General features: G+C 41.3%; 1 protein-coding gene across 11 annotated transcripts in view; it reads right to left on the bottom strand.

The window, feature by feature from the left end:
- The window catches only part of C2H5orf63 (chromosome 2 C5orf63 homolog), a 38,742-nt gene extending 17,116 nt beyond the window's left edge, over positions 1-21,626 (bottom strand). For 2 of the 11 annotated variants that reach the window (XR_010319183.1, XR_010319184.1), the window contains exons 1-5: positions 21,587-21,614; positions 20,087-20,152; positions 8,626-8,721; positions 8,053-8,188; positions 2,364-2,511 (exon numbers count right to left, since the gene is read on the bottom strand). Coding sequence is in view for 9 of the 11 variants with exons in the window: in XM_064275675.1 (XP_064131745.1) it covers positions 2,211-2,324 (114 nt within the window). In the remaining 2 variants the exon portion in view is untranslated. Of the gene's footprint in view, positions 1-2,210; positions 9,544-20,086; positions 21,563-21,586 lie in introns of those variants that run through there. The other 9 variants (XM_064275675.1, XM_064275672.1, XM_064275671.1 and 6 more) reach the window with 9 other exon arrangements.
- Between the last annotated feature and the right edge of the window lie 2,179 nt (positions 21,627-23,805).

The raw sequence follows: 23,805 nt of genomic DNA, 5'->3' as shown, positions 1-23,805 counted from the left end.
AATGCAGTGGGCATTCATTGGGTTGGCAATTGTGGTGCGACTGATTACATTTGTGTGGCCTTTCTAGCCATGATCTGGTAACTCCCACCCAGGTGATTGGGCAGGACTGTGTGATAGGGTACTTGTGGCCCACCAAGGGGATTGGTCAGTTTTGCCTTAAAAGAGAGCCAGTTATAGAGCAGACAGGAGGGTCCTACCACCGCCAAGGAAGAACAGCCAGGAACAGAGAGCATGTTTTTGGACCTGAGATCCCTGCGCTGAGAAGCTCCTGGAAGTAGGAGACTGAAAGAGAGAGCAAACTGTAACCCTGAAGACAGTGAGAAGCAGTAGCAGGAGAGACCCTGCAGCAGAAGACTGTGCAGTGGGCTTCCCGGCTCACAGAGAGAGAAAGCTGAGTACCTTTAGGGAGAGGCCTAGGGCCAGGGAGAGGCATGTCTGTGAGCACAGTTGGGAAGAGGCTGTCCTGATGGAAGAACTGTATCCTGCATGTTCCTGAGCCTGAATTGTAACTGTTACTTCCCTAATAAATACCACAATTTTGGGTATGGTCTGTGAGTTCTGTGTGGGCATTGCCATGAATTATCAAACCCAGCAGAGACAGCTATGCAAGGGATGGTTGGTGTCAGAATTAGTAAGGATGACGGAGAGAGGAGGCTTGTCTGGCCTCCACATCATGGGAATCAGCCTTGCACTGTTGATCTTGGTTCTCCTTCCTCCTCGTGGGGTTGGAGGTAGTCAGACACTGCCTTCGAACTGTTTTTACTTCAGTCCACCACCTACTCCCCTTTCTTATTACAAGAGTACTGTGATTTTACTCACAGAAACTACTCTTAGCTCATGCCTCATGGCTGACTCCATCCCTGAGCAGTAAGGGTGGAACAGCTGACTTAGTCCGAGGCAATCAGAATCCTATCTCTCTTGGCTAGGGTTGGCTCAGGGATAGGCCAATCAGAGCCAACAGAAAGCCATGGGACTTTTGCCTGAGTTTCTGAGATGTGGAATCTGGGACTTGAGATTGCTGTAGTTGTCCATGAGGAGAACTGGACTAAGGATGGACTTAACCCAGAGGAAGCAGAGCTGAAGAGACTGGTACCATGCTCAGTTTCTGAGTTAAGCTCCTTCTGAAACCAGACAAATCCATAAAGTCCCTTTAAGCATTCTGGGAAATACTTTCTATTATCTGAAAAAGATCTGATACTATAGTTTAAGTATCTCTTTCTTTAACTGGATTGTGAACTCTGAAGGGAAGAGTGATATTATATGCCTAATGGCAAAGACCAAGGACTCAGTACATATATTGAGTTGAATAAGTTAGCGTGTGTGTGTGTGTGTGTGTGTGTGTGTGCTGAAAATATTTTTGGCTATCTGAGCTGCTGCTCAGATTGAAAAGCAGTGCAGAACAGTTAGGCTGAGTGAGCACCACCAGCCCTAAGGGACTATTTTATTGTTGTGATGAATTCACACATACATTTCCCATAGTAGACTCTCTGATGAAATATTTTTGTTCAGTCATTTCCAACAGTACAATATATACTTAAAGACATGAGAAGTAGTTTAGATTAAGCATTTTCAATAAGAAATTCATTTTGAAAAACTACTTAAACTTTGTTATTAGATAACTGACTGCTGAATATTTTCAAACTGCTGAAATGCCTGGAACATGAAAAATCTATTAGAGGCCTTTTTTGTTTGAAATGCAGTATTACTCACTAAAGTTAATTCTATTACCTTGCAGTTTATTTCTTTTATGATTATAAATCACACAAATGTCAACAGCAAAAGGAAATCAGTAATGTTCCTACTATAAATTTCTGGGGGGAAAAAAAGCTCTTTAGAAAAAGATTCATGGCCTAAAACTAATGTTAGTTAATAAAAAAAAAAAAGGGAGGGGAAAATCAGTACTTCTAAATGATTTATTTGTAAGCATCCTATTATAACCTGATAGTTCATTTTGTCAGTGTATGGGTCAAATGACCATTAAATACATTAATTGATCCTCTCATATTTGTGAAACAATGAGGTGTCTGGGTAAAAAATAGAATTACTACTATTATGATGATGGAAAAATTGGGGAGCAGGTCTGAAGAAAGTTCATTCTATTGCCTTTCCTTGCAGTATGTTTTCTCTTTCGTAAATGTATAACTTTCTTTACCCAACAATTTTAATACTTTACATTTTTATAGTAGTAATTTTAGTTTTTCATTCTGTACCTTTGTGAATAAGGTCAGCACAGGCAGAGTAGTCTTAGAGGCAGAGAGATTTCTCAAGAGGAATCCAAAAGAGTATTTGGCAAGTTGTATTCTATTGCCTTGAAACCAAAGCATCTTAATTCTGCCAAAAGAAAAATAAACCAGTAAACTTACACACTCTACACTTTGCTCTTTACAATACGAACGGTACACTGCAAGCTGTATGATGGAATTTGAAGACTTCAGGCTTGTTTCTTGGATTCCAGGAGTGTCAGATGCCCAGATGTTTGGCAAGTCTCCACGATGCCTCAATATTCACTGTCTTCCAAACAAAACAGAATTTATAATAGGTGGAAAATCCATATTTATTCATGTAAATAGAATAGCTGTGAATCTAATTATTTGGTTTCTGTAAGCAAACTGCATGTGTTTGTTAATTTGAATACAAAATTAAATTTCACCTGCACATTTTGCCAGCATCATGAAGATCTTCTAAAATGCAGAGGTTTCCCAAGGTGGTTTTTATTCACAGGGATAGACTATCTTACGGGCAAGCATTCAATAACACTGAACCACTGCCACTATAAAGAAAACTATTAGTAAGCAGCACAAGTCCCCAGCTGAAGGTTCAGGCTACCTCTTGGAAGATCGATGCCTCTCCATTGCAAAAGATGGGGAAATGCTGAGCTGTACTTAGAGGAACTACAGTGAAGAATCAGGCTGAGTTAACTTGTCAAGGGAAAAAAAAATCTACTCAACTGCTTAAGAATTATTTTAAAAGGAGATTGCCATCACTTTCAAAAACCTCATACACGAGTGTACTAGTGTTTCTTCTGGAGATATTCTAACAAGAACAATTTGTTAGTTGCAGCAAGTCAAACACTAGGCTTTGAAGCTCCATCATCCTGCTACCTTGCTTGACATAAGACACCTACTTATTCCTAGTTATTCTACTGAGCCTCCAGTTTTGTTCTTAAAACTACAAATATGATAATTTTACTTATGTAACTTTACATGCACTGTTGACTTTATTCTTTATGAAGCTTCCCAAGATGAATTCTTTCCTGGGATATTCATTTCTTAACCTTGCTTTACTCTCTCTCTCTCCAACTTCATCTTTCATTTTCCCCTCCCTTACCATACTCCAGCCACAAAGATCTTTGTATTCCTTGAATACCCAAAGACATTTCTTCATCAGGACCTCTGCACTTGCTGTTGCTCTGCCTGGAAAGCTCTTAAGTAGCTCCTCCTCATTTGGCCTGGGCTCATGCCACCTCCTTAAAGAGGTCTTAGTAACCACCTACCTTACCGATGCTGGCCAGCCTATCGCGATTTGTCTGCATACCTTGCTATAGTTTTCTTTTATACTTCACTATCTGTTATTGTTGTTACTTGTCGTTGAGTTGGCTCTGACTCATGCTGATCTTATGTATTACAGAATAAAATGCTGCCCAGTCCTGTGCCATCTCTGTCACCCTTCTCATTAATCTTCCCCCAGACTAGGAGTTTCTTTGTACAGGAACCCTAAATCCAAAGGACATGCTCTGCTCCTGGTACAGCTTTCTTGGTGGTATGAGTTTCCCCAACTCTCTGCTTGCTTCCTTTTCCTTTTATCTCTTGCAAGATAAAAGGTGGTGCAGGCCACACCTCAGGGAAATTCCTTTGATATTGGGTCAGGGATGTGGCCTGAGCAAGGGTATCTTACATCCCACCCTAATCCTTTTTAACCACAGGCAGAGATTATGATTTATAACACACAGGGAAATCATAAAATAAAGGACAACCACACGAGGCCTAACCAAGTTCACACGTATTTTGGGGGGACATGATTCAATCCATTATACACATCATTGATGGTTCTTCTCATTTTTGCTGACCTTTCACTTTAGCAAACATTAAGTCCTTTTTTTAGAGGCTTCACTATCTAAAGTTATTTATCTACACGTCCCCTCTACTACTTCTAAATTCCATATAAGCAGGTACTTATATACCCCTATATCCCCAAGCACCCACAGTTACGCTTGGCACATATTAGGTGCTCAAATATCTGTTTGAATGTTAAAATGTCAGAGAGAGAGTTTCTCATTCTCTTTAGTCTTACCTCTAACCCTGGAAGCAGCATTCAAGAAATCAAATGATGCATTGCAATGGGCAAATCTGCTACTTTAAAGTGTTAAAAAAGCAAAGATATCACTTTAAGGACTAAGGTGCCCCTGACCCAAGTCATGGTGTTTTCAAATCACCTCAAAAGCATATAAAAGCTGGACAATTAATAAGAAAGACTGAAGAAGAACTGACGCCTTTGAATTATGGTGTTGGTGAAGAATACCGAACATACCAAGGACGGCCAGAAGAATGAACAAGACTGTCTCGGAAGAAGTACACCAGAATGCTCTTTAGAAGCAAGGATGGTGAGACTTTGTCTCACACATTTTGGGCATATTATCAGGAGGGACCAGTCCCTGGAGAAGGACATCATGCTTGGCAAAGTAGAGGGTCAGCAAAAAAGAGGAAGACCCTCAATAAGATGGATTGACACAGTGGCTACAACAATGGGCTTGAGCATAACAACAACTGTAAGGATGGACTAGGACCGGGCAGTGTTTCATTCTGTTGTACATAGGGTCACTATGAATCAGAACCAATTTGAAGGCATCTAACAACAACCACCATCCTGATAAGATACTCAGTGTGCACAGTAGTCATATTTGGGCCTATCTCATCTCATACCTAGAGGGCAGCATTCCTCAGGGCTGGGGCACTGTAGGTGGTTCCAGCCCCTCCAGTACCACCTCAAACCTACCCCCACTCTACAGAGGATGACTGTATTAGTTAAAGGCCAAATCTCCACTAGTTCCTGGGATCTTCAATGTTAGAATAGCCTTAAACTCATTTTAAACAGGCTGATATTGACCCTGGAGAAAAACACCAACCCATATGAAACTCCAGTAAGGATCATAGGAGCAAAAAAATCAGATACTAATCCATGAAAACAATGGTCTTTCCCACACTCTTAAACTGTTACTCTTCCACTTCTCTCCAGATCTCCCTGCTAACTGAACGATTCTAATAATGCATTAAGAAAGGAATGTGATGAGACTTTCACTAGGATAGGCTACCCAGCATTGTCCCAAGGTGTAAAGTTAATCTACACAATTTAACAGTATGCTGTGCTATTGTAAGTGTTAAACAATGGTAGAATTCTTGCCTTCTACACCAGAGACCCAGGTTTGATTCCTGGCCAATGCACCTCACATGCAGCCTGTCCCTGTCTGTCAGTGGAGGCTTGTGTGTTGCTATGATGCTGAAGAGGTGTCAGTGGAGCATTCAGACCAAAACAGACTAGAAAGAAAGTCTTAGTGATCTACTTCTGAAAAATCAACCAGTGAAAATCCTGTGGATCACAACAGTCTGATCCCATAGTGCATGGGATCACTATGAGTCAGTGGTCTACTCGACAGCAGCTAACAACAACAAATACACATTTTCCATAAATTCAGCAGAATTAATAACTCCAGTAAGTGGATGTGGTTGGAGACAAAGCTTATAAACATAGTTTTGTCCACACAGGATATAAATGAGGGGGAAAACAGAATGTTGACTATGTTTAGGCTAGGTAGAAATTTCCGCATCACTGGATTTGGGAAGGCCCTATGCCTACAGTGGCGCACCCTCACAGGGTGTTGAGTTAAAGAAGCTGCACTACAAACGGAGGAGAAAGAAAATTTAAAAATCGGCTTTGTTAGAGTAAAGGCAGAAATGAGAAGGATGAGGCCATCTATGGCAGTGACCTAAGACTACAACCAGGACAGTGAACCGTAGCTACATGCTTTTGGTGGAGGATTTAAGATTTATTGATGTCTGGCTGGTAAGGAAAGGAAAACTTACTGCTTTTACCCAGCTGAGTTGAGACTGAGGTGTTAAGGCTTTAAAAAAAAAACTGACATTCCACAATGGAAATCTGCTTCAGTATTTCCAACATGACAAAACACAGCATGTAGTCTTGGTTGCACCCAAGACAAATAAAACCTGTCAGAGTAAACAGAGCTGCTATTCATTCCAGATTTGTTGGTATATTTGTTCAACCAACCCAGAGAGCTAAGTAAAGTCTTCAGTGATGCTACAACCAATCTATTTACAACCTAAGTCCCTTTCCACTGTTAGCCTCCATTTCCACCTTTCTAGATGTTTTTAATCACTTAAACATGGCATATTTGCTTACGGAGGACTGCACCAGCATTATGCAATTTTACTACCTGCATATTTTTCAAATGCCCTAAGGCACATGCATTTTACCCTATTGTAAAATTAACTTATTTCGTTGAAAGCATTATATTTTACAATTGCATTAGAGTTTGATATGAAGAAAGAGCTCACTACCCCTTTCCTAGGCAGAAATAAGAATATTAAGGCCGAAATCCTGAACACTGGTGTCCACTTAATTCTAGAAAAGAGAAAGTACAATGAAAACATGACACACTCCAGCTGCAACTCTGTAATACTCTTCTTAGAACATTTTACTAAGTCTGTAAACCCTAACACCATTGCTGTCAATGTCACATTCACCGAGTAATGCCTTCTTGAAGTAAAATCTTAATATGGGCTACTCTGTCAATGTGACATTTTCATTAGTTCTATTATTTTTGAATGGTATTTCAGCACTATTAAATATCCTGAGAGACAGTCTCTGCCTGTTAGCTCATGACTGTGAAAGGACAACACTTTTTTGATTATGTCATTCAATTTAGTCATGAAATATGTGCCCTTACTACACACACATAGTTTTATCCTTTGTATTTTGTCATATGCTTCTGTGATATGAGCAAAAAAGGCTGTGTTCATAGTATCAAAGAAATACAACTGGGTCACCTTTGTCCCAGACATAAAAAAAAAAAGCAAAAGGCATAGACTGGATTTAGAATGTGCCTAAAACAAATTCCACAGCCTAACAATAAAGATGGTGACTTCCTGCTGGTTCAAGTCCAGTGCCGTTCACAGAGGCACAGCTCACCCTGAAAGAGAAAGTGAATGCTGGCCTTTCAACAAAACTGAGGCCGATTTCAGTGGTCTTTATGACAGAATCAAATACAACATGGGGGGAAGACTGAATTGGCCCAATTTAGCCCTCCTTGAAGCAAGATAAGGACGACAGCTTAACTTTATAGCCTTTTCCCTGTGAGCACTGAAGGGCACACCATTAAAGCAACTGATTACAGCACAGAAAGAAGTCAGGGTTGTTGGAGCCTTTATTAAGGATTATTCATTTCTTGCATGAGGGGCTGCCCAGGCTATGGCTGCACATCACTTACGTGGGGCTCTGGGCTACTTTAAGTCCTGTGTGTGTGTGATTAGAAGGAAAACAACATTGTTCTCGCTTGAGTAGAGAAATTGACCTTCACTGACCAGAATTTTTATTCCTACAAAGAATCCGTGGGCACATCAAATCTCCAGGTTCACATGATCTCTCATCAGCAAGCTGAAATGTTAGTTCATGTGCAAAATTTAAAGGGCTATACAAGCCCAGGTACCGCCTTGGCTATTAACAGGTAATGCTGGAGCTTCTTCACAGGAGTGTAATGTAAATTTAATGCTGAGCTGACATTAACCAAACACTATTACCGAAGCTCTTGCTGAACCTGTGTTCCATAAAGAGAGGCTCAGGGCTTCCGTTTAGTCATTTGTGCCATGTGAGATGTTAAGTGCTCCATTTCACATTCATTACCATCGAAGTATAATGGTTCCTATTTTTACCCAAATGACTATACACACACACACACACACACACACCCCTACCCCTCTCTTTTGGGAACAAAATCCATTATTTTAGATGACTGCAAGTTTATATAGTAAGGTAGAGACTCACCTGGGTCACTGGGCTCTACCCACTCCAGGGAAACAGGGACAAATGATGCCTCCCCAGGGCTCCTCTGAGCGTTTGGTCAGTCAGCTGTGTCCAAGCCTCTGTACCAAACAAATGGGAGCCTAGCCTGGTATCTTGGCTACAAGGATAAGAAAGAGAGGACCCTGTGAATCCAAGAGAGACAAGAAAAGGCAGTGTATGGGGACAAAACTGAAAATTGAGCAGGTACTTTGAGCAGTCAAATCCAAGGGCCAAGCAGTGGTAGAATGAGGCCACAGGAGTAGGGCCCCTAACTCACTGGTGTGGGTGGAATCTTAGGTGCTTTTCTTTAAACCTCAGCAATCAGGGTAACTGGTCAGGGGAACTGCGAGGAGGTGGAGCCAACTCATGCAAGATGTGGCAGCAAAGATCCCAAGCTAACCACCCACCTGTGGGCCCAGTTGTACAGGGCATTGTGCTCAGCTTCATTCTGACTATCACATTTTGACCGCTGATTTGCTCCCACATAGCACATTAAACTACGCGTGAGCTTACGTCAAGCCCCAGCCCTGGGGAATGAGACACAGTTCCTCATACCTCACGTTTATCACACTCCCTGTAGCCTCTACTTCCAGATTTCAGTGCCAACAAGTTCGCCAACCAGAGGGCCAGAGAAGTCAGTGGATAATGTTTCTAGAAAAGAATAACTGGTCAAAAGGGGTGCCTAGAGACAAAAGCTCTTTTTGTTTCCCTTCAAATTATTACCATGACTGCAGATTTTCAAGTATCTGAATGTCTCAATTCCACTGTTGGTACTCAGCACACTACTCTGTGAAAATGTTCTTCAACTGTTTGAAGTGTGCAGCTTGTCTATCCAATAAATAATCATTTCACAGAAGGTATATGGTTTTTACATATTCACTACTTAGTTCATATATTTCCTCTTGAACCCCTACTAATTCTCGGTAAAACTAAGACATAAGAAATTTTCTTCATTCTGTCTGGTGTTTAGCCTATTACTTTCCCTCCCAGATAAAGCTGTCACATGGAGAAATCAACTCCACAAACTAGATACAAACAACTGGAACAACAGAGAGAAGTATTTCAGTGAATTTAGGAAAAGGGAGTTAAATTCTTAACTGAAACAATATAAATTATGTCAGGCTTCACAGCAATTAGTAAACCAGTGATACCATTCACTCATTTGTCCCACAGTGGGGAGAGAAGGGCTAAAAATGAATAAGAGACTATCTTAACCCATGAAGAGTTAAAGAAATCTAATCGGGAGATAAGACATGTATATGTAAAGGTAAATTAGAAATACAGGGCAGATTATAACGGGTATATGATGAGCGACATCAAGTGCTATAAGAGAAAGGAAAAGAAGAGTATTACGTTGAGATTGGAGGTGGATTCACACAAAAGAAGGATCTTGAATCACTGAAGGTTTGGATATGAAGAAAAAAGGGAAGGCATTCTAAATTTGGAGTTAGACACAAAGGTGCTCAGCTAGGAATGCCATGGCCCGTTTGATGGTGGAAAACGTGAATGGGGTAAAGAGACTTATGTTGAAGAACAATGGGAAACAAGTTTGGAAGGCATACTAGGATGCGACTGTGGAGGATCTTTAATGATGGCTAAATAATATGTGGAAACCCTGGTGGCGTAGTGGTTAAGCGCTATGGCTGCTAACCAAAAGGTCAGCAGTTTGAATCCACCAGGTGCTCCTTGGAAACTCTATGGGGCAGTTCTACTCTGTCCTATAGGGTCACTATAAGTTGGAATCGACTGGAGGGCAACAGGTTTGGGGTTTTTTTTGTTTGTTTGTTTTAAGCAATGTGTGATTTGTTGCATGTATCTTGGGAACTGCTGAAGGATTTTGAACCAGGGCTTCAAACCAGTTCTAAACGATTCAGTCATGGCCAATGGAAACAAGGCAGGGCTTTGAACTGGTTCAAAGTAGTTCAGCCATGGCTGATGGAAACAAGGATAGTGGGCATGTTTCATAGGAACCAAATCTCTTGTCAGCTTTTGACCCGAGTAGGAAACAGGCATTGGTGCCCTGCTCAAAGATTGTGGCTGACTGCACCACTTTGAATGGGTGTCACTCTCCACAGTCCTGCCAATAATCCAATCTCCTGCATCTCTCCTGAAAGTCTCCTGATGCAGGAGATTGGATTATTTGAAGGACTATGGACAGCGGCACACATTCAAAGCAGGGCAATTGGCCGCCATCTTTGAGTGGGGCACCGCACTCAACCTGCAAGAGATTTGGTTGCTCTGCAACACATACAATTCCTTCAGCCATGTCTGAACCCTTCAAACTGGCTCAAAGTCCTGCCTTGTTTCTGTCGGCCATGCCTGCACATTTACAACCAGTTCAAAGCCCTGTTTTGAACAAGAGAGTGATGTGATAGTGTTTCAGAAGATTAATTTAGCAGTAGTACACAGGATGGAATGCAAAGGAAAGGAGAGAGGGGGCGGAAAAGACATAGAGGTCAACTGCAATAATCTAGGTGTAGGATGAGAGTCATTCATTTATTCAACAATTATCTAATGTTTTCCATGTATCAAGGACTATTACAGGTGCTTTTTACAGTGGTGAACAAGAAAGCAAGGTAGCTGCCCTTATGGGTCCACATTCCAATGAAGAAACTCTTTAATGCCAAACAATATGAGGAAGAGTGACAAGTACAGAAGAGGGTGAGGTGACAGTGACTAAGGTAGGTTCTTGAAGTAACTCTGAGCAGGTGTCATTTCAGCTGGGAGTAAAGGTTGAGAAGGCATAAGGATTTGAAAGAGCACTTTAGGGAGGGAAAACAGTAAGTGCAAAGGCCCTAAGATGAGGAAAAGCTTGACTCATTGGAAGAAACACAAAAGAATGTTGTGGCTGAAGCACAGTAAACAAGGGGAGGAGTGGTAGGAAATGGGGTTAAAAAAAAAGGCCAGCAGGGCTCAGATGATGTAAGACCTATGCGTTGTTAAGGAATTGAGAATTTAAGCACAATTAGAAGATTTAGAGGAGGGAAGTAACATGATCTCACATATATTTTTAAAGATTGCTTCAGCTGTGGTTTGAAGAATGGATTGTGGGGGGCAAGAGTGGAAGCAGAACCCTGTTAGGAGGCCTCTGCAGTAGTCTGGATGAGAGAGGATGATGGCATGGACTAGGTGGAAACAGAGCCAATAAGACTGGCTGGTGAAAAGGATATGAGGAATTAAAGAAAAGACGGCCATCAAGACAATCCCAGTTTTTGGTCTTGGGCCTCTGGGTGGGTGGCGGTGCCATTTACTAAAGTGAGGAAAACTGGAAGGACAGATTGACAGATGCATGGAACCAAGTGCATGGTTTGGGACATTATGGAGCTCAGGTAGAAAGTGGCACATACAGGTTTGGTACTTAGCAGAGGCCAGAGCTGAAAATAAAAATATGAGACTCTATCGTTTGAGGGCTGTATTTACAGCTATGGAACTAGATGGCGTCGTTTAAATAAATTAAGAGAAAAGACAGCCCAGGACACAGCCCTGAGGCAATCAACATTTAGAGGTAGCGAAAAGAGGGGCCAGCAAAAGAGGCAAAAAGGATGGTTAGTAAGGTAGAAGGAAAACCAGGAGCCTGTGTCATCACAAAAGCCAACTGGAGAAAGTATTTCCAGGACGAGGGACTGGTCCATTGTCTTGCAGAGTGATGCGGGCTTGGACTAGAAGAGGAACAGTGAAATAATCTATCACAAATCAGATGAGCTAGGATGTGCCTGATATAGCATGGAAGGAATTAAATCTTCCAACCAATGCCTATCCTAAAATGAAGTACCTTGTCTGCTTCCTGCCTAATTTAACATCTTAAGCAAAAGGGATGTTTCTGGTGAGGCTGGGAGGCTGGGGGAGAAGAATGAAGACAAAAGTTGACTTGGTATCTTAAAATAAGATAATAAATATAAAAATCACAGGTTATAAAGCAGTACAGAGAAATAAGGCTTGACTGATAAAAGTAAGGCATTGTTATTAATAACAGTAATGATTTTATTGACTGGAATGTGCTTTTACTGGCCTCAAATACAAGATTTAAATTTCTAGTAATAACAGTTTCAGAAATAGAGAATTACAAAACTAAAAATAAATAAATAAATAAAATAAAAAAGAAATAGCTGGACCCCTGAAACTATCACCCTGAGATAATGTTTAAACCTTAAACCAAAAATATCCCCTGAAGTCTTCTCAAAACCAAACAACAGTTTACCTTAAGTAGTAAAAAATGTCTGCCTTGAGCATTATGCTCTTTTAAGATCTACATGGGATCAACAACAGCAACTCGAAAGATTAGATAGAAAACTTAGGGGGCAGTGAATTTATATTAATGGGGAGGAACAACTTACAAAAGGAGGGTTAGAATGGTCACACAACACGAAGAATGTAATCAATGTCACTGAATCGTACGTGTAGAAACTGCTGAATTGGTATATGTTTTGCTGTGTATATCCTCAACGATAAAATTTAAAAAAGGAAAAAAATAGCTGAAAATTTCAGATTGTAAACACTACTTAAAGAGAAATTTCTAAGACAGGATATCACTGATTAAAGATTTGAAATATTCATCCACTATTAAGGATGTCACTAAAGGGGCCCTGGTGGCACAGGGGTTAGTTAAGTGATCGGCTACTAACCGAAAGGCTGGCGGTTTGGACCCACCAGCTACTCTGCAGGAGATAGATGTGGCAGACTGCTTCCATAAAGATTTACAGCCTTGGAAACTCCATGGGGCAGTTCTACCCTGTCCTGTAGGGTCACTATGAATCGGAGTTGACTTGATGGCAATGGCTTTGGTTTTTGGTTGTCACTAACGATGTCACTCAGTCTACCTACCAACCTAAGTCTAGGTAAGGCTAAATATCTAGACTAACAAATACCTCAGCTCCAGTTATTGGCTTACCTTACTACGGATTCACAAAATTACAAACAAATTTAATTTTCAAAGAATGGAGATTTTCTTCTGATAAGTAGAACACAAAAGCCAGTTCCCTTCCAGTTGCTCTTTCCCAATGCTTGTCCTTATTTTCAAAGAGGGAAACATTCACTATTATTTTACCCATGGATATCCTCAATCCATGTATGTGCAAACAGAAGCTGCCAATGCAGTTGGACTTTACTGATAATTTTTAAAGACAAAACTTGATCCAAGTAGTAGTTTTGAATAAATTGTCTAGAGAGGTCAAAATACATTTAAATGAAATAGCTCCCACTAACTCATCAATCATGGGAATTAAGCACAAATGGTATAATTCTTCATTTACAGCTTTAAAATTACTCTTCACATAGTTTTAGTTGGAAGTCATTATGTTTAAATCCCCAAGTGCATTTTTAGATAAGGTTTTATAAAAAGAAACCCCAAAGAGACAGGCAACTAACTAGTCTGAGACATTGGGCTAATCCTCATCTCTTTAAGTTCTGTTTTCAACTGTAAAATGGAAATGCTACCACTTGGCCTGTTTTTGTTGGTAGCTGCTGTTGAGTTGGCTCCAACTCACAGTGATCTCATGTATGACAAAAAGCAATGCTGTCTGGTCCCATGCCATCTTCATGATAATTGGTATGCTCGAGTCCATTGTTGCAACCACTGTGTGTTTTGAATGCTTTCCAATATAGGGGGTTCATCTTCCAGCACTATATCAGACAAAATTCTGTTGTGATCTATACGGTTTTCTTGGCTAGTTTTCGGAAGTAGATTGCCAGGCCTTTCTTCCTAGTCTGTCTTAGTCTGGAAGCACCACTGAAACCTTTCCACCATAGGTGACCCTGCTAGTATTTGAAAGACCAGTGGCATAGCTTCTAGCATCATAGCAACATTAAAGCCACCACGGTACAACAAACTGACAGATGAGTAGCGGACTTGTCCCGTACACCTCCTAATTTCTCATTTTACGGAGACCCAGGAAACTGTGCCGAAACGCTTTGAGCCTCAAATATCTTCCTGATGAGAGAAGGGGGAAATCACACCCTGAAGTAATGCCATGAGAATAGCCCTGAACAAAGAATCTGAAGTAGTTTTTACCTGTAGGAGCCTAAAGTGGTAGGCCCTTAAAACAAAACAAAACTCATTGCCGTTGAGTCAATTCCAACTCATAGTGACTAAAATTCATGTGTAGATCCAGGCAGAAGGATAAAGGAGCTTGCTCCTCAATCACAACTGAGCAGCCCTGGAGTCAGAAGGACCCAGAAGGTGACATTAGAGTGGCTGGACAATCATCTGATATGGAAAAGCTCCTCACAAAAGGAAGAATAATGCATTTTTCCTTCTAATTAGAAAACACATTTTAAAAATTATTTTTGATAGCAGGCTCACTTCAACTTGGCATTCTTCTCCACATCCTGAATCACTGCTGTCTTTGTCTAGGTGTGTGGCAAGCTAACAAACAGGAAGTGGAAGAGGACATGAATCTTTAGTGCGAGAAGTTTGTTTTAGAAGAAACTTTAAACCTCAGCAGTCACTCTTTCCAGACCATTGCTTCAGAGGAGGCCACTCAGTAATGGGGTTGGTGCACATGACCATGTTTCCGGAGTAACGGTTGGCCGAGAAAAAGAAAATGATGATGCTAATCAAGAACAGTAACATATTCCCTCTATACACTCCCTCTAGCACCAGGACTCCACAGGGAATTCTGGGCTAATTCCTGTGAACACCATGGGCTTGTACACAGTGCTCATCACACCCCTTCCCTCCATCCCCAAACCCAAAGACACTGACTTAGCATCTGGCCTGGAGCCAGGGCAGCACATTCCGAATTCAGAATGTGCAACAACGTTCAGTACAATTATGACATGATGGCTGCAAAGCTGTTCCTAAAAGCCAAGAAAACCTGAATAATGTGGTTGGGTTATATCATACATGAGGGCTTAATACAGTTTAAAAAACCAATTTTAAAATTCCTTCATTCCATAAAGACAGCATTAAGATAAGGGCAAAACCATTCCAGTTCAAGGGGCAGGAACAAAGTACATAATGAAATACACAGCCTCCTTTCCACATTATCCTTCTTAACCAAAATGACCCATTCCTTTGAAGATATCTCTGATACATCATGCTGACCCAAAAAGAAGGCAATTTTATTAAAGCATTCTAGTCTTATTATACTCAGCTAGTAATGCTGGTTTCCCTGCTATTTAAAAAGCACCCAATCCCATTTCTAAAACCGTTTGTTATTAAAAATCCATCCACCCAGGCAATGTCTTCCACTTGTCACTAATATCCCACCCATCACTATCACTCCACCCACTTTCAATTCATCTTATCAAAGAGATGAAATTATCCTCATGACTACACAAGACCTGAAAGATGTTTCATTCATTCTGAGCCATTTTGTAGCAAACGGCCTTGGACGTCTGAGTTACTAAATCCAGCACTGCCCTGGGCTTGTAATGCCAGCAAGACGTAGGCTGCAGAATCACAGTGCTTAGTCTCAGCTTTGGGAACCATCCACTCTTGAGGTCAGGCCCCACCAACCCTCAGTTATATGAGCTTCTACAATTGTCTCATAAACATGGGAAAGCTGCACGATGAAATGGGAAGACACAAGAAGAATTGATGCATTCATACTGTGGTGTCGGCAAAGAACATTGAATATACTACGGACTACCAGAACAATAAACAAACCTATCATAGAAGAAATATGACCAGAATGCTCCTTAGAATCAAGGATGGTAAGCCTTCGGCTTGCTTACTTTAGACATATCATCAGGAAAGACCAATTGCTAGAAAAGGACATCATGTCTGGTAGAGGGTCAGTAAAAATGAGGGAAGCCCTCAATGAGAGGGATTGACATGATAGCATCAACAATGGATTCAAACATATAACAATCATCAAGATGATGTAAGACCGAATGGGCAACATTTTGTTTTTATACATAAGGATGCCATGAGTTGGAGCCAGCAACTAACGACAGAACAATCCTCTGAATTCCTATTGAATTCCTATCTTGTTGCTTAACAGCTATCACTGACAGAATATCTTAATATTTTGGAACTCAGAAGTGACTTTGTAGATCCCCTTGTTTTATGAATAAAGAAACTAAAGTTTAACTTAAGTCCTTCATACTGTGTCTTTTATTTATTTCTTGGTATTTTCTCCTTGAGCAATTGCCTATATTTATACATAATGGGGCCAATACAGAAATTTTCAGAACTAAAAAGGATCTCCAAGTTCAACCTCCTTTCTTCCAAAAACTCTCAAAAGCTTTATACACTAATCTCCACAGTATACTAAAAAACAAATACCACATTCCATTTATGGCTTAATATTAGGATGGAGAGAATGAGGGAGGTCTCAGCCTGAGAGGGCAGAATTCTTTTACTATCAGAATGAGGTTTGTATCTCTAAATCTAAGAAAATTCAGATTAATTTCAATTTGAACCTGGGAAAACACAGCTGTATTTAAATTTTTTTTTTTCAGTCTTATGTTCTAAGCTGCCTCAGCTTACTGAATTTCTAGTAAACAGTATCCTTTCTCTTTACCGACTGGAAGAACTACATACTTTGAGAAGAGTTAAAAAAAATTAAATAATTCAATTTCATATCATCCCTTCTGACTAAACTAGAACCCATTTCCCATTATTTCATGATTAATCTGAAAAAGTACTGAAACAATGAGAGGAAGTTCATTTGTTTCCAGTTAACAGTCTGGTTTCTGTTGCAATCCCACTGGCAACTGAAGGAAGCAGCATATACCACGCGTCTACCCTATTACAACACAAAAAGCTATCAACTTTGAACTCCTTTGGAATGTTGTTATTAAGGTAGGAAGGACAATTGTGTATTTCCTTCCATATTAATTGGGCAACCTAGCCTTAAAATAGTGACCATATATAGGGCTTCTATTTTTAAGGCAGGACCAAACCAAGATATAGGTGCCCTAAGTAGGCTAATAATTTGGTACCCCTTCAAATGGATGGAAACCTGGCGATCTAGTGGTTAAGAGCTACGGCTGGTAACCAAAAGGTCGGCAGTTCAGATTCACCAGGTGCTCCTTGGAAACCCTAAAGGGCAGTTCTACTCTGTCCTATAGGGTCACCGTGAGCTGGCATCGACTCAACAGCAACGGGTTTGGTTTGGTTTGATTCAAACAGATAGTCTTCAAATATCTACTCAACTGGTATTTGGGTGAAGAGTTGAGCACCGATGGCCTGGGGGAAGGGTAGAATCACAGGGCTGGTGAAGCCTTTCAGTTTGCCTACTCCCCTCAATACAACAAAGGCCCTGCATCTGACCAGGCCAAATCTCCATGGAAGGCTGTTTGGTGGTGTCTACGCATGTGAAAGTTGGACACTGAAAAAGGAAGATCGAAGGAGAACTGACGCATTTGAATTGTGGTGTTGATGAAGAATATTGAATATACAGTGGAATGCCAGAAGGGTGGACAAATCAGTTTTTGAGGAAGTACAGCCAGAATGTTCCCTAGAAGTGAGGATGGACTTTCTTTTGCTTACTTTGGACACGTCATTAGCAAAGACCAACTGCTAGAAAAGGACCTCATGTTTGGTAAAGGGGAGGGTCAGTGAAAACAAGGGAAACCCTCCATGAGGTGGACTGACCCAGTGGCGGCAGCAGTGGGCTCAAACATACTGTCAATTGTGAAGATGGTGCAGGACCGGGCCATGTTTCATTCTGTCATACATAAGGTTGTCATGAGCAGGAGTTGACTCAACATCTGCTAACAACAATGGATTCATAAATATGCTCCTCTCCACTCAAAGCTGCTTATCAAAGCATTCCTTTCAACTACATCTAGTAACCCCTTGAAAGGAGCTCTGGTAAATATTCTTTACCTTGTTGCATTCTCAGTGATGTTTTAACATGCATTATAAATCCAGCCTCCCTTCAGGGATACTGTCTTTTCATTTCCATAGCATGTACTAAGTGTTTGTAACACGCCAGGCACTGTGCCAAGTGCTAGAAATATAAAAGTTGTTAAGATACTGTACCTGCCCTTAAGGAACTCACACCTTTGGCAGGAGAAGGATTTACAAACAAATACAGTACCACAGTTGATGAAGGCAATAGCAGTACAATACTTGTTACTAGACAGTACTGGTGAAATGCTCTGAAATCCTTAGGGGTGGATACTTTCTAAAAATGGAAAGTACTTTGAGTTTTGCCTCCATTTCTGGAAACCTTAACAGTGATAAGGATTGGAATAAAAAGAGAGAAATGCTTTCATGTCTCCTGTTCCCTGTGGCTATGACTGGGATGAGAAGTTAGGGGCGTGGGATAATATCTATGGTAAACTTAGCCCAAAATTTTCATTTTGCACTTTCTTCTCCAATTGATTTTGTCCCTAGAATTTGCTATGCAATACTCAGGGAAGGATGGAGGAAGCTCATCTAGTCCCTGCTATCTGTGTAACTACACATCCCTGATCCAGATGGTTTCTCCCCTTCAAAATAATTGCAAACAGGATTAAACCACATGCAGAAACTGTTCCAGCTGGCTTTTGGCTTCCTCTGATGTACACTCTTTGAATAAAACAGTGGCAAAAATTAGATTTAAAATAAGGAACATAAAAAACTTCACAACTTGTATTATGTCACGTCAATGTTCTGCTATGTTTGAAACCCCAAGTACTGGTACGAGAGCAACTGAATGCATCAGCCAGCTAGAGTATACACAAGTGTATGAAATACAAAAACTTTAGTAATAAAAAAAGTCCTTATTTTGAAGGCATCTCTCCACAATGCCTCTGGGTACTTAATAGTTAGAGAAAGCCAGGCATACGGAACAAAACAAAAACATGGTCTAATAAATTCCCAAGTTTGAAAATCTTCATTTCTTTTTACTTACCTGCCATCAGTCCAGCTACAGAAGACCATCTAACCACATATTCCTCTGGTGAAGGGACAAAAATATATTGATCCTTCCTTGGCAGGTATTCACCACTGACCACAGCAAGCAGAAAACTCATTGCCATTGAGTCAATTCCAACTCACAGTGGCCCTACAGGACAGAGTGGAACTGCCCTGTAGAGCTTCCAAGGAGTGCCTGGTGGATTCCAACTGCCAACCTTTTGGTTAGCAGCTGTAGCTCTTAACCACTACACACCAGGGTTTCCACAGCAAGCAGGAGAGAAAGAAAATTTGGGAATTCCTCCTGTCTAAACCACCAGCCCCACTAATCTTCATTTTCACAACAGGACCTTTCTGGTTCTAGGCAATTCCTCACAGAGCAGAACTTGAGTTATTAGGCTATGACGTTTCACAGAACTGTGATTAGTTCTGCCTTGCCTGAATATTACTGTAATCACTCAGTGCTTCTAGGGTCCAACTCCTTTTCCAGGCATTTTAAATTTCTCCCTGTTACTTACCTACAATACACTCAAAGTATACAGCTCCAAATATTGGTAGATAGCGTCACAGGTATTTTATCAGCTATGCCTCAGAAAGACGATCACTAAAGACTGTGGTCTAAAGGCCAACTCAATGTACTCAGTCATTATGCACAGTAAGACATGGCTGTAGCGGCTGCATAACCAAGACAATGTATAGTTACACAACCTTGCTTATGTTGGGAAATGTGCTAGAAATTGCTGGGGATATAACAGGGCCTTGACTATGGATTGCACCTCAACATTAAGAAAACAAAAATCCTCACAACTGGACCAATAAGCAACATCATGATAAATGGAAAAAAAACTGAAGTTGTCAAGGATTTCATTTTACTGGGGTCTACAATCAACATCCATGAAAGCAGCAGTCGAGAAATCAAAAGAAGCATTGCATTGGGCAAATCTGCTGCTAAGGACCTCTTTAAACTGTTGAAAAACAAAGATGTCACCGTGAAGACTAAGGTGTGCCTGACCCCAGCCACAGTGTTTTCAATCGCATCATATACATGTGAAAGCTGGACAATGAATAAGGAAGACCGAAGAAGAGCTGACGCCTTTGAATTCTGGTGTAGGTGAAGAATATATGAACGTACCATGGACTGCCAAAAGAACAAACAAACCTGTCTTGGAAGAAGTACAACCAGAATGCTCCTTAGAAGTAAGGATGGTGAGACTATGTCTTACATACTTTGGACATGGTGTCAGGAGATATCAGTCCCTGGAGAAAGACATCATGCTTGGTAAAGTAGAGGGTCTGTGAAAAAGAGAAAGACCCTCAAGAGATGGATTGACACAGTGGTTGCAATAATGGGCTCAAGCATAGCAACAATTGTGAGGATTGTGCAGAACTAGGCAGTGTTTCATTCTGTAGTACACAGGCTCACTATGAGTCGGAACCGACCTCACCGCACCTAACAACAAAAACAGACACTATCCCTGGCCTTGAGGAGCTGAGAATCTTGGAGTCAGATTGGGCCATAGCATGGATTTTTTAAAGGCCACTAAAACAAAAACAACAAAAAACTCAAACCCATTGCAATCCAGTCGATTCCAACTCATAGCGACCCTGCAGGACAGGGTAGAACTGCCCCACAGGGTTTCCAAGGAGTGGCTGGTGGATTCCAACTACCAGACGAGCTCTTCGTTAGCAGACGAGCTCTTAACCACTGCACCACCCGGACTCCATAAAGAACTGTGACGACAAGGAGACCAAAAACCTGCTGTGGTGGAGTCGACTGGTACCCAAAGAAACCCCATAGGATAGGGCAGAACTGCCTTATAGGGTTTCCAAGGAGTGGCTGGTGCATTCGAACTGCTGACCTTTTGGTTAGCAGCCATAGCTCTTAACCCCTGCACCATCAAAGTGCCTACTATATAAAACATTATGGAAAAAAAGAATAAAGATCATCCAGGCAAAAAATTCCCATCTGGCCACAGCCCTAGAAAGTCACTTAGCAGTAATTTACTGTTATTGCCTTCATCATTATGGTACTGTATTTGCTTGTTTTCTACCCCTAGACTTATTTAAAAATTGTATGAGCTGCTATCTGTCAGTGATGATGACAAGGTGAAGTATTTGTTGAGCATTGTACAGTCTCTGCCTTCTCTCACTGTTCAACACCCAGAGGGTTGCTTTTACCCAATAAGGCAGAGAGGAGGCCCAGAGAGGGATCCAGAGAGCCCCCGAGCTCACAATGTTCCCCAATGAACTTTTCAATCTTTACACCCTCAATTAAAGGTCAATATGGCTGCTTGAAAATATTTACTGTATTTAAAAAGGCAGTTATCTCAGCGGGGTGTCAAATATGATTATATTGTTACTTCACAGAATTCAATTACACCCGAGATGGGGGATCTGTCTGGAGATGTTTTCTGCTTTCTCTTGCCTTTTCCCGCCGGTTATTTTGCTTACTTCGCAGAGTTACATCGCCTGCGCGCGTGCGGACACACTCTTACACTCACTTATTTAACACGCACACGTACATGCTTATAATCCTCCCCTCCTCCCCGGTGGTTCATGGATTTATGGCTCCCGGTGTAATTAAATTCCCTCTAAAGACAAACAATCGAAATTGGCAGCGTGCGACCCACCAAAGGGCTCGCGGGCCCCCCACACCCCCGCCGCATCTGGCTCGGGGCCGCGGAGCCGCAAGCGCCTAACCGCCAGCGCCAGGCCACCGGGACCCACCTGAGCCTCCCCGCCGCTAACGTCGCCGCTTCCGCCCGTGACCCGGCACTTCCGCCCCAAGCTGTCCCGAGCCGGCACTTCCGCCCTGACCCTCCCCCTGTCGGCTGCTCTAGTCTTTATCTCAGATTCACCCGGATCGTCTTTTTTAAGGGTGGTCACACCAGGGCTGTCACGCGTGAAAGGTGTGATACAAAAAACCAATGCCAAAATGTAAAAAAAAAAAAGCCACAGAAAAGTGACCCTGTGTGTTTGGGGGACTATGTAATAGGTAGCCTCTGGCGTGAGAGCCAACTTTCTGAGATCATTTAACCCCTCCCTGCACTCATTCGTTCAATTGTTAATTTAATATTTACCTTTCCCACACCTCTTGGTCCGAAATTCACTTCGGGTCTTTTTTGGGTCGGGGGAGGATTTCCCCTTGGTCAGGGCTGAGCTAGGTAATGAGGAACAAGGTGATGAACAAAATCGGCTGCCTTACTCCCTCCACCCCCAAACTTAAAATCGTGTAGACAAGTCAGACATTAGGAAATAATCCTTTCAATAGGTCATACACTTACTGAGCTAAAGGGAGGAAATAAGGACTTTTGAAACCATATGAGTGTGGTCTAGTTGAGGTAGTTTTGGGACTGAGGTGTGAAGGGAGTGGGGCAGTGAAAGAGCACTCCAGCCTCTAGCCTTAGGGAACAGCAGGGCTGGAGGAAGCAAGGCTGAGCTTGAACAGGAGGTTGACTAGTACAGCTGGGGCATGGAGGCGGTGGAGGAGATAGATGGAAACAGGCGGGAAAGGATGGGCAGGAGCTAGGCCCAGCGTTTCAGGTTTGTGCTAAAGGCAGCTGGAGGAATTTTTGTTTTACTCTGTTTTTGTGTTTGGACAGAGGGCTGAACTGATCACGTTTCAATTTTGAAAAGATCTCTCAGCTTCAGAAAGGTGATGAGAAGTGGGTGGAGGATGTGAGGGCAAAGTAGAAGTAGGGAAGTCAGGAGGATACCAAGCAATCCAGGTGAGAGGTGTGGTGACTTGAATGGTGGCAGTATAAATAATGAGAAAATGATGGATAATAATAATAGAAATACTCAAAGCTAACATTTATTGATTGTTTACCGTGAGCTTTACACCTTTTAAACTTGTTTAATCATCAGAACAATCTTATGAAGTATTATTCACCAGTACCATTTTAAAGATAAAAAAAATGGAGGTATCATAACTTGTAAAAGCTAGGAAATGGCAGAGTTGGATGTTTGATGCCAGTATCCATGAATTTGCCACCGTATACTCAACATGTATGCAGTGATTTAAACAAAGCAGACCAAGGTCAGGAAAGAATCCTCTAAAGAAACAAGGAGAACACTGATTATGTGATTTCGCTAGAGGACACGCCTAGAAAGCAGTTTACAAGTTCTAACTTTGTCATTCAGCGTTTGCTGATAGCTTTAGAAAGAGGATTTTGTGACTGTCAACAGACTATGATTTTTTTTTTGAGTTGATACCATCTGATAAGACTTAATCTTTCTAAAAAAAAGTAATTGTTGAAGTGTACTCCACCTAACGTTAAAAAAAAAAATTAGCTGATAGAATATCTTTAAAGAAGTAATCTTGAATCTAGTTATAAACAGCTTGGTGGAGCAGGTATAACTTGCATTTTGTGTAGTGATAGGAAAGCCTCCTAGAAATGCAACACCAAATCAGCTTCCAAATTCCATTTCTTGTTGGAAAACAAGCTTCATAAAATAAGTTGGATTTATGAAAGCTGATTTCACCCACTGGAGGAGGGAAATGGCATCCCCAATGGCCAAAAATGAAGGCTTTTAATGTTGGTAATGGCTAAATTTCTCTAAGGAACCCCAAATTCATAAATTTTCAGTATTGAATTTAATTAGGAAGAATTTCTCAGGTTGTGAAAGCGATGGCATAAGACTCGATACTTTATTGTTTTAATTGAGGGCAGTTGTCCTGTGAGATGATTGAGAACTCGTAAAGCTGATGACCAGTCAACGCTGGGAGTGTGAGGTACATGGCTGAGTGTCACCAGCCCAGAAGGACCAGTTTAACTTCTAGATACAGGACTCAGAGTACTGAGCATATGATATGAGTCTTTGCTTGGGTAAATGTCTGGAGTCTGGCCAGGAAAAATTATTGTCTGTGAAATAAAAAAGAACACTGCAAAATTGAAATTAATAAACATTAATTAAGTGGTACAAAATATAACACTGTGTCAGCT

The sequence above is a fragment of the Loxodonta africana genome, chromosome 2 (assembly GCF_030014295.1).
Source record: "Loxodonta africana isolate mLoxAfr1 chromosome 2, mLoxAfr1.hap2, whole genome shotgun sequence".
Lineage (NCBI taxonomy): Eukaryota > Metazoa > Chordata > Mammalia > Proboscidea > Elephantidae > Loxodonta > Loxodonta africana.
The sequence above is the reverse complement of the archived record's forward strand: the minus strand, read 5'-3'. Positions and strand labels throughout refer to the sequence as shown.